Consider the following 15,746-nt stretch of genomic DNA (forward strand, 5'->3'; position numbering starts at 1 on the left):
TCATTTAAAGAAGCTTATAACAAAACATTAAATGTATACAAGATTACTATTAATAATATTTTGCGTATAATTTAAATAATATTCTGCTTATAATTTAAATGTATATTCATTTAAAGAAGCTTATAACAAAACATTAAATGTATACAAGATTACTATTAATAATATTTTGCGTATAATTTAAATAATATTCTGCTTAAATTATAAATGTATATTCATTTAAAGAAGCTTATAACAAAACATATAGGAAAAAAATGTATCATAACATTTTTATATTTTTATATAATAAATAAACTGTTATTGTTTTTTAATGTAACTTTACTATAATATCATAGTTAAGACTCGAGCTTATTAATAAGCAAAAAAACCATAAAACCATAACAGTATAAATATTTTTTTAATTAAATTAAAATATAATTATTCTTAACTTTTGATATAGGGTTACTATTAACAAAATTCTATTAATATTTTAAAATATTATATAAAGCTAAATCCATATCATCTCAAAATAATAATTAAATTTTAAAATTTTAAAACCCAACTCAAAAACAAACACATCGATATAGGTTAAAAACATATATATAATTATAATAAAAACATCGATATATGTTAAAACATGTATATATTTATAATTATAATATATGTGGATATAGATTAAAACATATATATGCACGTGGGTACAGATTCAAAACATTAAGGTTTTGCACCGCCGGTTTTTTATTTTAGTTATTTTGACGAGCTTATTAATAAGCAAAAAAAACCATAAAACCATAACAGTATAAATATTTTTTTAATTAAATTGAAATATAATTATTCTTAACTTTTTGATATAGGATTATTATTAACAAAATTCTATTAATATTTTAAAATATTATATAAAGCTAAATCCATATCATCTCAAAATAATAATTAAATTTAAAAAATTTAAAAACCCAATTCAAAAATAAACAAATCGATATAGATTATAACATATATATAGTTATAATAAAAACATCGATATATGTTAAAACATTATATATTTATAATTATAATATATGTGGATATAAATAAAACTTATATATGCACGTGGATACAGATTCAAAACATTAAGGTTTTGCACCGCCGGTTTTTTATTTTAGTTATTTTGATCGAGGTTGCTTAATAAATCAAGGGTCACAAGTTCTTCTAATTTTGCTAATTTTGCTTTTTTGTTTGGTTTGCTGATCTCGTGTAAAGATGGATTATGCGATTCTATGCCAGTTCCTGAAAAAATGAAGGTTAAATATATCTTTAATGTCTCTTGTATTTGCATAATAATTTCCCTTTGCCCCATAGCAAGGGCAGATATATGACTCTGAGCTGCAATAAAACTTCACTGTGATAAAAACAATGACGCACTTTCATGTAGAACTGCGATAAAAAATAATAATAAATGCCTCCACCTAATCATCACAGCAAACAGGCGCATAAGTTTATGTTGCGAGATGTTAAACTCTTTACCCTTCGGGTGGATCAGAGTCTAGGAATACACAATTTACTATACAAAAGTTTATTAAATAAAAAAATAACGCACACACGCCACCTTTCTTGAGAACAGTCAGTCTTAAATTTGACATAAGTGTCCATCTTTGAGAACTGTCACAATTTTTCTGCCATATACAGTAGTGGTTAATATAACCACATATTTATGTACAGTCGGAATAGACAGAACCGCACTCGCGTGCGTTGTTCCTGTATATCTTATTCATGAAACCTTCTTGGTACAAAAAATGAAGATGTATGCTTGCAGTCTGTAGAAGATGAGAATAGTTCCAGATAAGCATATGATGCTATGACTGAAGTCCAGATGAGTTTTCATTAACTTAATAATTCAAATGATACCTTCTGATGAAACGCTGACACTGCTCTTTCGCTACAATACTAAAGACAGTGTAAGAATTACTGCTGCCACCGTGCACACTAAAGCCTGCATGCATTCACTCACATTTCAGAAAGAGTCTCACCTAAAAGCTCTAAATGTTTTTTGACGAAAAAGAAAATAAGCACTTGCAGAAGAACACAAGTTTCACATCACATACCTTCAAAATAGTGCATGAGAAAATTATAAACAGACATGTCATATCAGAGATTCAGAACAAGTTAGTCGGCCCTTCTTAGAAAACAATGTGGCTTGTTTGTTTTGCGACAGAAACAGCTGCAAAGAAAGTATAAATGCTACCCAAAAAAGTAGCTAACAAACAGGTATAATGGACCAACAAACAAGATCCACTCGAATAGAACCGGGAACCAGTAAATCATATGATATGACTAAATGAGGGAACCAAGACAGAAATCCATGGATGTAGAGCAAATGCAAGTCCTGTTCGTATTAATCTTACCCATAGAATCAAAGTCGTAGAGCTTGATTGCTTACGTACCTTAGTTTACTCAGGCTAGCTGTAAGTATCTGTGAACTTTATTGTGATGCGTGTCTACAAATTTGGTCTAGCTCATATTTTATATATTTATAGAAATGTACGTATATATGAATCCTTAACCAGTGTGAAAACTGTGGGCTAGACGATTAGGCAATTGCAGACTCACGGAAATTGATACCCATTCAAGCAGGTAGTGCACTTCAATGGTTTATCTTTAGCCCCCATGTGGTCTGTTTATTAAAACCTCCTATTGTATCAGTTTCTGCAGTATCCTCAATTTCAGGATGTTTAAGTGTGCTAAACATGGGCTCAAAGAGCATCTGAAACTCGGAACAGATAATCAAGCCATTAACACACCGATGAAATGCATTGAGCTGATTTTATTTCAAACTATGAGTTTTTTTCCCATCAGCCCAGATCATGCTCATCCATTGCCAACACATTTGCTCATTCACTGCTCACAACATCTAACATTCACCACAACCATGACCAAAATACCTTTCATCTTGATAATGGGTATTGGTTTTTTCTTCATGCCCATTCATTGCCAATATGAGTTTTTTTTCCCATCAGCCCGGATCATGCTCATCCATTGCCAACACATTTGCTCATTCACTGCTCACAACATCTAACATTCACCACAACCATGACCAAAATACCTTTCATCTTGATAATGGGTATTGGTTTTTTCTTCATGCCCATTCATTGCCAATATCGCATTGCTTGTTCACTGCTTGTGACATCTAGCATTAACCACTAAGAATCCGTTTCATTGTGTGTATGGGTATCGGTCTCTTTTTTCGTCCAATGTTACATTGGCTATGGGTTTTATCAATGTTTTCAGACTTGGACTCGGCAAAGATTCGTGTGAATGGACTCAACAAGACTCGTCGACTTGGGAAAGACTCTACAAAGACTCGGCAAATACAAAAACAAAAACAAAAAAAATTATAGTAAATTCTGTGCACAAAAACTATGGCAGGCGAGTTTCCCAAGAGTCTGGCGACTGGTGAGTTTCAAGGGTGGGTCTTAGGCACTGCAGTATTCACCCCGACCAGGACTCGCCAAGACTTGCAACTCTTAGCCGAGTCAAACTACAATATGTCCTTGAGTCGACTCCGGTCTGAATTCAGTCTTCCATAATCCAACCTCAATACTATGGCTTCTTCACGTTGCCTCTCTGCATTTTTGTCCCTGGACTCATCCAGACTTTGATCTATGCCAAGCTTAACATGTTCAACATCAACTCATCCTTGGTTAATAATAATCACACCTCACTACTCACACGAACCAAGTGAAATCCATTCAAGACTTTGTTTCCTTCGGTGCAAGACAAAGTCATATTGGTGGGCACAAGCGGAAACCCAAGCGTTGATTAGCAGCTTAGCATTTCAGTTCACAGTACTCATAAAGATCAGCAGGTCATTTCTTGAACAGGAAAAAATATGTCATGGTGAGGTAAATTTTAACATGCTAGAGGAAGAAATTTCCATTAGCCAGTGGAGCACAGTATATTCGAAAAGGCCATACAAGTGCAATGCTGCTTGTTGCAAAGTTCAGGAAAATAGTTGGATTCTTCAGTAGGGCAATGGAAAATAAGGCCGTCTATGAATCTGAAAATGAAAATGTTCAAGACTCGGAAAACTCAAATTTTGCAATATTTCAGAAATATGTCATAATTAAGCAGAACACATGCAAAAAAATTACATGGATGAAGCAGAATATAGCTGCTCTCTGAGGGAAAAAGATAGCAGTACCCCACAAGTGGGATATAGAACCAAACTCCCTCTAGCATGCTGAGGTGTGAGAGTTTTTCCCCGGAGTGGTTATTAATAGAAATCTTTTCAAACAGACAATTCCCTTTCCTAAAAAGACAAAAAAGAGGCGGATAGCAGTACCCCACAAGTGGGATATAGTACCAAATTATCTCTAGCATACTGAGGTGTGAGAGTTCCCCCACCGTCCTCCCCAACCCCGAGTGGTGATTAGTAAAAACCTTTTCCAACAGACGATTCCCATTCCTAAAAAGATGAAAATGACTCGGATTTTCTAGCAGAGTTCTATGGTAGAAAATCCAAATGTATCATATTTCCGGTTAGTTCTTTGGGTCGTAATTTGAAGTTCCTACCGATAACAATGCATTCAAAAGCACTATATCAATATGAAAAAACATTATCTCATCCATTAAAGTTTTCCAATCAAAATGGAAAATAATTAAGCTGCTGCCATTCCCTCCAAACCAGCCAAAACACACGTATTCCTTCGAGAATTGGGATACTAGCACTCATTCAGCGTTTTTGAAACATCCCTGCTACCAGTTGGAAATCTGGGATCCTATTCATGTTGTTGACTCTTTCACTAATTGTCTAACAATATCCTATCTACATTCTGCACATTATATACAAATATTACGCAGCTACCCAAACTACCGAACATTAAACCAAAAAAAAAATGCTCCCCTCAAAGGAAACAACAATATAAGAAATTAACCTATTAGAGATGCTTCCTCTGAACTTTAATTGTCGAACGCCCAGCACCTGACCATGACCAGGGATACCATTTAGCACTTTATGGAAAACACCATGCCCAGCCCACTTAAGCAGCAATTAGGCCCCACTCTTTCACAGGACTAAACATGTTACATCTATGGGAGAGTGGCTAAGTTGCAGGAAACGTAGGGCAGGAGGCTGTTTCCATACGGAAACGAGTACGAAACGCTGAAACGCGTGTAGTACGGCCGTGAAACGCATTTCAGGCCGTACTGCCACGTTTCAGTTTCCCTCAAAAGAAACAACAATATAAGAAATTAACCTATTAGAGACGCTTCCTCTGAACTTTAATTGTCGAACGCCCAGCGCCTGACCATGACCAGGGATACCATTTAGCACTTCATGGAAAACACCATGCCCAGCCCACTTAAGCAGCAATTAGGCCCCACTCTTTCACAGGACTAAACATGTTACATCTATGGGGGAGTGGCTAAGTTGCAAGAAACATGGGGCAGGAGGCCGTTTCCGTACGGAAATGAGTACGAAACGCTGAAATGCATGTGGTACGGCCGTGAAACGCATTTCAGGCCATACTGCCACATTTCACGAAACTGAAACGTGGCTAGTACAGCCGGAAACGCGTTTCACAGAGGTACGACTCACGTTTCAGCTTTTTACTTGTGCTTTTTTTAATTTGTTTTCTAATTTATTTTTAGGTTATCCTAATGACTTCCAGTTGCTTCTAGATGCCTGTCTAAAGTTATAAAAGTGAACTTTTTCCCTAGTGTTGATATGCAGTTCATCAGGAAGTTTAAGGGATATGCAGTTCATGGTAATGTTAAATTCTTAAAGTAAAAGGATGAAATGACTCAGGATATTTGAGAGTGGTTTTGCTCTCATTGGATTTCATATGGAGAAAGTAGAATTTTAGATTTCACTCAAAATCCAGCAGACTTCTCTGTTTTTCAGGATTTCAGGATTGGGGGAATTGCAATGTTTCCATTGGATTTTATCATGTACTAGGGTATGGAACTTGTATTTAATCAAGAGAACCAAGCCCTCTATGCAGGGGAGACCCCCAATAATCAAGAGCATGTAGGGTACTAGGGTATGAAACTTGTATTTAATCAAGAGCACTAAGGTCATTTGACTATGTAGGAGGAGAATCCCAATCAAGCACAAGACAAGAAATTAGAAATTTCTCGTCGCTGATTTTGGATATGTCTATTTTCATTATGTGATCATTCATGAGTAAATGTGATGTAAATTTATAGACTTATAGTTTATGCATTGACAATTGACAATTTTATTGTAATGTAATAAATTAGAATGTATCATATATGCTTTATGATTGCACATATTTCTTAAATGTCCTAATATATATATATATATATATATATATATTCGCGTTTCCCGTTTCCAAAATTTGGGGAGGTCACGTTTCGTATCGCTTCCCATTTCGGAAACTCGTACCCGTTTCCTCGTTTCGTGCAACCTTGGGGAGTGGGGGTGGCAGAGGAATTCAACCCTAGTGAGGCAAATTTGAATATCACCACCCCAACTTTACCAATCAGTCGAGCACCCAGTGACGGAAGCCAACAATATAAGATAGCATGAGGTAATATAATTAGAAAATCCACAAATATATTCTACTGATGTCCACAAACAACCAAAAATGAAGAATTATACAAGACAAAACCTACTGATGTCCACAAAAGACGAACAATGGATAATGGGACAGCAAAAATTGAGACGTTCAACATATGAATATATACCAAGGTAGAAACATTAAACACCTCTCATTGAAGCCTGTCCAAAGATCAATCAAGTTGAAACTAACATTTTTTTCTTAGAAATAAATTTTACTATATGCAATGGTAATACAGTGTCCTGGTAATGCAATGTACTCATGTCAAGTGCACAGCTAATATGTGTAGATGATAAATTGGCAAAATTGGGTGCCAATGCCCATGACGGGACACAAGTTAGGACTTATGGCCACAACAAGCTCCCGAAAATATTAATATCAATTTAACTGATTAGATAAGAAATGATAAAAATTGCTGTGGTGAAATTTGATGAGGCTGTTGAATATAAGATACCTGTATTAATGTCCAATGAATGACCATCAAGAGTACAATCCAATGCAAGTCCAATTAGTGCAAAAGCAAATCCAGGAAATGCTAGCGGAGTGGTGACTGAAGATGATGAAGGCAGATTGATTCTCAATTATGCATTATAAACAGGCGACACTCCTAGTAATGAAATTAAAGATTGTAGCTCGTTCCAGGTCTTCACTTGTACAAGGCTTGTAAACTAACAAGTTCTTGACCCTACAATATTTAATGTTAACTCTTATCTTCTGAATAGGAACTGGAGTATGAACAATAGGAAGCTTGAAGACTATACTGAGGAATGCAACTTTTACATAAATATATTAGAAGGAATTTAAACACAATTGCAGATTAAATGACTAGGGAAGGGGATAGATTAGGCCCCTTGAAGATTAATATTGTCAACCTTCAGTATGGGACTATGAAATGCGATTGACATATTGAGATTATTATATTTTAATAATGTGCAGTGACTAGGTCATGAAAAGGGTTAAATGGTAAACCTATTATCATAAAGGTTTATAAATATCTTTGGAGTTGTTATGAAACTCATAATAAGAGATGATGGACCAATTTTTAGAGGTAATTCTGTAACTTTTGTGGTTAAATTTAGACAGGTCACAGAACCCATCTTCAAATTTTCAGTGTAAACAGTGCAGGTTAGAGCAGATAGCAGTCATCAGCCCATCTTCCACATGGAAATTGAGGATGGAAGTGAACATAGGCAGCACCAGGAAGAAGGGCAAAGAACCGGTTTCTAGTATGAGGATGAAATTAATATGGAGGCCCAGGTAATTCTAAAATCTGTGTTACCGGGTTCTGATTCAGATCCGCCTGCATCCACCTAGGGCCAGTTGCATAAACATTTCTTGCACTAAGGGAAACAGATCCCTCCACTATGAGATGCATCTTGCTGATCCTGCAATTTTGGGTTTTTTTAAATATGGAAATAAAAAGCTTTTCGCACGCTTTCGTAGTCAAAAGAAATTCAGGCCACGTAGTCACTCGCAGCTTGACTGTAAGTCACATACAGGTTTTCCTAACCATAACAAAAACCTTCAACCGACAATTCCGAGAATTATGCCAGAATCGATCAGGTGATTTAAACTTTTAAGGTGGGTGGGTACACAAACGCACTGTCTACGACAGGAGCTTGCTGGAGTGAGAGAAAAGTGGATGGTCTAGGCTAAAGACAGGAAGCGATGGTCTGAAGACTCTAATGCCCATAACTGCATCCCAGGTGGTCTCCAGACACGGTGGTCTCTATACTAGTATGAAGACTATGAACAGGCGGTGCAATCAGGCTGGTGAATAAATGGAGACTCTAGTGCCCATAACTGCATCCCAGGTGATCTCCAGACACGGTGGTCTCTATACTAGTATGAAGACTATGAACAGGCGGTGTAATCAGGCTGGTGAATAAATGGACTATTTCAGTACACAATTTTTTAGAAAAGGGAAATAGCTCAGTTAGAGCATTGACCTGCCACGCCAGGGATTGAACCCGCATCGTCCTCGATCCTTAAAAGGTGAAACGATAGATCGAGCGAAGTGAGCGGGGAACCCCAATTACTGGATTAAAAATGGGATAACCATGATAGGTAGAATGAGCAAGATTGCCCCGACAACACTGAACCTACGGGCGATAGCTATAACTATACCATATACCATATATATTTATAATATATGAAAAGGTTATATATATACGGTTCTTGAAGTGTATAGTTATGAATTAAACTTTATAAACTTGTCCTCATACAGAAGTTTTATATTGACATTATTTATACTATAATTTATAACTAACAGATTAAAGAATGAACTAAAACTTATTGCTTTCATATATATTTACAAAATTTAATATAATATTATTATTAGTATGTGGCAGGATTAGAAAAAGAAGGAAAAGAAAATTATTTTAAACGTCCAAGGGGCTAAAATTTATTTTATTTTAGCCCCTTAATTATTTCAGGTGGTCAAGTTTTGTCCTTAGTTATTTCAGATGGTCAAGTTTTGTCAATAGATAATTGACTATAACTTATACCTTCATATACATTTACAAAATTTAATATATTATTATTATATGTAGCAGGATTAGATGTTTACCCCCCTTAGTTATTTCAGGTGGTCAAGTTTTGTCAATAGATAATTATGCAACTACATGTCAGGATCTTCAAGTGGTCAGGCTTTGCCTATAGATTGTTTCAACAGAAGTCAAGGCTAGTAGCCATGAGTATTGCAGTCATTTTCCGGTCTATATATACATATAACCTGTTGTTTTCTTGCCATATCCTGATCCTGGCTTTTCAAAAATCTGACGCATCCGTATTCGGATCCGCATATGGATCTCAGTAACTTAATCTAAAACATAGAAGAATGTTTTCAAGTTTCAACCTATCAAAAGAAATGAGAGAGGGGGTCAAGGCAATTTTAGCAGGGACTGCCAACAATGGAACTCCACTTGTATGTCATAACAGCGGGTCTCCTTCACGAGGCAATATACCGACAATATCTTGAAGATGCAGCAGACAATAGAGGAAATTAGAGCACTGCAATAGGCAATCTGCAGAAGCCAGGCATAATATTGTAAAGTTACTGGTAAAGATGGATGTGGTTGAAGCAAAAGACAATCGATTCCATGAATGGAATCGGGGCATTAGGTGATAACAGAAGGTCGAAAGAGGGACTTCATAGAGTATGTGGACAGAATTCCTACCTTGGGTGATTTCAAATTGTCAAACGATCCTGTGGAATAGGTCAGATTAATAGCAGGCAAAAATATGAGGCCAAAGGGCAACTCTGGTTTTGAAAAAAAAAAGTTTTGAGGTATGGTTTTCAGCTGTAGATAGATGGATGAAGGTAGGGAAAAATTTTGTTGTAAGAAGATGGTAGGAAAATAGGTGAGAAATAGTTTTGTATAATTTGCCAGATTGACATATGGATTTTTCAGGTTGCCTTACAAGACCTATGTAATATCAATTTTATTCTTAGTCACCTGATTCAAGTTCCTGTTCAAGTTCAGTAACCATGAGGTTTGGCAAAGATTCAGCAATACAAAATATGCAATAAAATTCAGCATTAAATACGAGAAACTATATAATCTCAAATTTAGATTTACTCAAATTATAAAATTAAACATATATGATAAAAATGTAAATTGGATGCCGACATGAAAAATATAATCATAAATATAATATCTTGTTAATAAATTTAGGAGTTTAGGTTTTTGGCTTCAAGTTCAACTTGACATCCAGCCTCAAGTTCAACTCAAAATTCGAATTCCGTGTTAATTCGAATTGTGTTAGTTCAGTGAATTTCAAATTTCAAGCTTGAAATCTGCTGAACCCAGTGACTAAGATTTTATCTATAAAGCAATGTTTTAAAACTCCGACTCCAATTCGAAAACGGCCAAGGGTCGGCTCTGACTCCAACTCGATATCGACTCGGCCAGTTTGATTTGATTTTAATGACTCGGTCGTTGTAAAAATACATTAAATATTTTTTTTATAAAAAACATGATTTTAAATATTTTCATTCATGTTTCCAAACACAAAGCTTTAGAATATAGATTTGATTTCAATAACTCGGTTGTTGTAAAAAATACATTAAATATTTTTTTTATAAAAAAACATAATTTTAAATATATTCATTCATGTTTCCAAACACAAAACTTTAAAATATAGAGAGAAGACAACATATGATCAAAGTAGGCTCATGAATATATCCATTATATCAAAATGGCACCCATTGCAATGTCCAATACAAAGTTCATACTTAGCCACGAATGCCAAGACAATCACTAGACTACAACAACAATAATACTAATTCTTTGCCCCTAATGAAGTCTCAAAACCCTTGATTTAATTATGGTCAAGCTCCAGAACAATAAGAGGTAAATATGTATTTATTAGTCCATTGCCAGAACATTTGCCTTTTCACTAGACTACAACAACAATAATACCAATTCTTTGCCCCTAATGAAGTCTCAAAACCCTTGATTTAATTATGGTCAAGCTCCAGAACAATAAGAGGTAAATATGTATTTATTAGTCCATTGCCAGAACATTTGCCTTTTTAAAAACATTGTATCGCTCAATGCATTGTTTCAGTTTTCTAATTCATGCCACTAGGATAACCATACTTCGGCCTTGTAATTTTCAAAACTTTCTCACAATGATAGATTACTTTAGGGCTATAAATATGCAATAAACAACAACCAACCATTGATATGTAGGAGGCGGAACAACTTTTGACAAATGTGCTTAAGGATTTTTGTCAAATAGCCGAGTCGACCGAGTCAATCACTGGCTCGGTAATAACCCCTCCAACAGTTCCATTTCGGCCACTGAGCCAACCCGGCTAGGCATTGGCTCAGTTTGACTCGACCGAGTCAGAGTCGACTCGGCCGTTTTTTAGAACAATGCTATAAAGCAATCATTTTTCTTCATTAAAGAAAAACTTAGAAGGTTAAATATATATTTGGACACCATGCGCTTCTCAATCAAATAGGCACATTGAAAAATTGGAACTTGTAGAGACTATCATTCGATGTAACTACTTACGACAATACTTCAAAGGAACTACTCATTGTTTTAGCCACTACATGTGAAACATTCTCATATTCCATTACATGGTTAGCAGCTTTACAATGCTTATGACCATAAGTTATCACTCTACATTAATTTTATGTTAGAAGCTTTGCAATGATTATAACTATAACCTCATTTACCCGTCATTCAATTGACACTCCAAAAGTTTGTGGGTATAATATTGTCATTGACACATGCTCCAAGTGTTAAAAGTGCAAACTCAGAAAGAAACAAACACTTGTAACTCTATGTTGCACTGCCTTTGGGGAAGGAGGGGCGGCGAGTCGACCGAGTCAATCACTGGCTCGGTAATAACCCCGCCAACAGTTCCATTTCGGCCACTGAGCCAACCCGGCTAGGCATTGGCTCAGTTTGACTCGACCGAGTCAGAGTCGACTCGGCCGTTTTTTAGAACAATGCTATAAAGCAATCCTTTTTCTTCATTAAAGAAAAACTTAGAAGGTTAAATATATATTTGGACACCATGCGCTTCTCAATCAAATAGGCACATTGAAAAATTGGAACTTGTAGAGACTATCATTCGATGTAACTACTTACGACAATACTTCAAAGGAACTACTCATTGTTTTAGCCACTACATGTGAAACATTCTCATATTCCATTACATGGTTAGCAGCTTTACAATGCTTATGACCATAAGTTATCACTCTACATTAATTTTATGTTAGAAGCTTTGCAATGCTTATAACTATAACCTCATTTACCCGTCATTCAATTGACACTCCAAAAGTTTGTGGGTATAATATTGTCATTGACACATGCTCCAAGTGTTAAAAGTGCAAACTCAGAAAGAAACAAACACTTGTAACTCTATGTTGCACTGCCTTTGGGGAAGGAGGGGCTGCGGGACTGGGGAATGAGTTTCCATTATGGCTAGAGCACACCCCCAAATATTCCAAGGGACTAAGCGACGGCATGGATGGGAGGGACAAGTTTCCGGTACAGCTAGAGCGCAGCCCAAATTTTCCAAGGAATGGCAAGTTGGGGACAACAATAATATATATATATATATATATATTATTTTAAATTCAACGTATGTATAAAATGAATCATAACTATAAATACATCATTAAGGAAGCTCTTGAAATCAAAAAGAACCCTAATAACTTTAATTGAGAAGCCAAATATCAATTAGGCCAATCTTAGAAGCCCATTATCCATTTTTTGTCTTATAAATCAAATTCCCCTAAACCTGATGTCAAAAATCCCCCCACACCCCCGAGTCCTTCCAACTAACCCTCCTTGTTCCTTTTTTTTCTTCCTTATTGGTTTCCATCCTTTTTCTCCTCCTCTTTTCCTAATTTAATTTAATTTCTAATTCTTTAAATTCTTTATTTCATCCTTTAATTACTCTTAGTCTCCCTTAATCCAATTATAATCCTTATATGGAAGCTCCTGAAATCGAAAAGCACCCTAATAACTTTAATCGAGGAAACATATCAATTAAGCCAATCTTGGAAGCCCATTATCCATTTTTTGTCTTCTAAATCAAATTCCCCTAACCCTAATGTCAAAAATTCCCACACTACCCCGATTCCTTCCAACTGACCCTCCTTGCTCCCTTGTTTTCTCCTTCATTGGTTTCCATCCCTTTTCTCCTCCTTTTTTCCTAATCTAATTTAATTTCTAATCCTTTAAATTCTATATTTAATCCTTTAATTACTCTTAGTCTTCCTTAATCCAATTATAATCCTTATTCCATTCCAACCCTAAATTAAAATAGACTTTAATCTACTTATTCTACCTATATTTATCTTTATTTACTTTAACTTGTGAAAATTCCTTGATTGCAATTAAGGACAAATTTATCTCCTACTTGAATTGCAGTTTATTTGCTATTACAACAAATATCGATAAACTCACAATTGCAATCTTCACCAAAAATAAAATACGTGAAGCTAAGAAAATATGCACACACAATAAAATGACACCAATATTTTTGGACTTAAGAGTCCTCGGAAAAACCTTGACAGGAAAACCAGTGCAGCAGATGAGGATTTATTTTACTATGTAGCAAAAATGGAGATTACAATAATCTGGATGCTCAACTGGCAATCCACCGACAAATACTCTAGCCAAAATAATTAGGAGAAAATATTCTCCCTCTGCCAAATAATTCAACCTCCATTTGGCCTGCTCACACTTCCCACTAGCTACTCGCACTAATCGACTGATGCAAGTCATACAGCCCTAGATCTACCTCCAACTGGGTCGTCTCGCCTCCCTCTAACTCTGGAAAATTTTCGCTCTGCCTTCTAGACTCAGATTTGAGCTCTAGCAACTGAAACGAACCCTTCCTAGCAACTCGCTTTGCTGGACTCGCTAACTCACACTGCTTGGACAACTTTCTCTACAAAAGATTTCGACCTCCCTTTTCCTACCTCTCCAGCACTATGAAATTCTCCATAAATCTCCTGTGTTGCTCCCTCAATCACTGATGATCTCCTTCTCTAGCTCGAACTCTCTCCCTTGCTAAATCACGACAACTAGGTCGCTTGATTTGCCAAGGTAACTCGCTCCCCTCTTGTGTCTTCCTCCATCCCATCAACTTGCTCTTATAATCTCTTGTTGGAACTTGGAGCTTCAACGACAACGATTAGATCCTCATCAACAACTAAAATCATCTTAGACTTGATCCAAGTCATTTTCTGGAAGTCTTTAGAGCATAAGTCGATCTCCTTAATTAATTCTCTTTAATTAACCACTTTTCCTAAGTTAGACTTAGGAAATAAATTAAATGATGGCTAATTAATTTAATTAAGGTGTTTCGCAAACTTATCTTAGGGTTTTGGAGATCTCATGTTCCTTGGCCTTTTAGATACAAATTGAGACTAGAACACTTGTCTGATGCTACCAAACCATTAGAAACTAACATAACCTTATTACTAATGTTGCACGGGTTCGCAAACCAGGGGATGGGGTTCTCGAACCCATCCCGGGTTCTCGTCCCCAAGTACCAGATTCGGGTACGGGTTCTTCTGAGAAGAACCCATAAGAACCAGGTTCTCCATTAAAAAAAATTGGGTTCTTTTGTCTTGATGAGTACGGAGAACCCTGATGATGGGTACTTGGAACCCCAAAATCGGGTTCTTTAGGGTTCTTTGGGGTTCATTTTAGTTTTTATTTTTAAATTTTTAATTAATTTAATGGGCTTCCCCTAATATTCTAGGTAGCTAGTTCTTCATCTTGCGAGAGGAATTGGAGTACTTATGCCTTTATCCATTTAGTAAAGAGAAATAGGTTGGGCTCAAAGAAGGCAGAGAACTTAGTGTACATTCATAGCACACTTCGTCTCATATCTTGAAAAGACCTTGGGTACAAGGAGGGTCCTTTCAAGAGATGGGACCAATACATAGATGATGTTATGTGTGTGGACGAGGAGATACAACCAGATGGCCTTATTGAGCTACCTCCAGTTGCTATGGATGAGCAAGAGCCTCAAGATGAGAGTGATTCCCTCCAGTTGCTATGGATGAGCAAGACCCTCAAGATGAGAGTGATTCCTGCCTGGAGAGCATTCTAACTGAAGATCTAAATGATGTTGATGACATGGCTTGAGGAAGCCATTGTTCACTATTAGCTATTTTTATTTTAGTATTTTAAAATTTCCTAGTTCTGGTTTGGAGATGCCTTAGGGCAAATTTTGAATGTAGTATGACAATGGACATATATCATGATTCTTATTAATATGTAAAATCCAATTCGCACTTGATATCAAACTAGAAATTTTGAAATTTCATTGTGAATGTTGAATGTTCAATGATGTGCATGTTTAAATATATAAAGTTTAAATCATAAATATTTTAGTTCTCTTGTTTAAAGTTGAAAAATATACAAATTCATATATATTATAATTTATAAAATATAATATTTATATATTATATATATAAATTATAATATACCTCCGACGAACCCACGCACCCTATTTCAAAAAATGATCAAGCCAGATCTAATCTTAGTCGTTGATTAGGGACTTAATCTCGGCCATTGATTTTTCAACGAAAAAAAGTATAAGAGGAGGCTTGAGGGTCACTTGGAAAACACACCAAAAGATCAAGATTTCGACTTTCTGGGGCTAGGTTTGCTGAGAAAGCTGAGAGAGTGATCAAAGTTGCAGCTGAGGGGCAATGAATACAGAAGCAG

At 35.9% G+C, this 15,746-nt stretch overlaps 1 protein-coding gene across 8 annotated transcripts in view; it reads right to left on the bottom strand.

Moving 5' to 3' along the window:
• Positions 1–1,336: 1,336 nt before the first annotated feature.
• LOC149144548 (large ribosomal subunit protein eL20z-like) overlaps positions 1,337–15,746 on the bottom strand; it is a 41,182-nt gene continuing 26,772 nt past the window's right edge. For all 8 annotated transcript variants that reach the window (XM_089449863.1, XM_089449864.1, XM_089449869.1 and 5 more), the window contains exons 6-7: positions 1,858–1,942; positions 1,337–1,766 (exon numbers count right to left, since the gene is read on the bottom strand). In XM_089449863.1, coding sequence (XP_089305989.1) covers positions 1,889–1,942 — 54 coding nt within the window. In that variant the 3' untranslated portion in view covers positions 1,337–1,766; positions 1,858–1,888. The remainder of the gene's footprint in view (positions 1,767–1,857; positions 1,943–15,746) is intronic.

Source organism: Pinus tabuliformis, chromosome X (genome assembly GCF_031772625.1).
Source record: "Pinus tabuliformis cultivar Carrire ecotype Pingquan chromosome X, CPIR1, whole genome shotgun sequence".
Taxonomy (NCBI): domain Eukaryota; kingdom Viridiplantae; phylum Streptophyta; class Pinopsida; order Pinales; family Pinaceae; genus Pinus; species Pinus tabuliformis.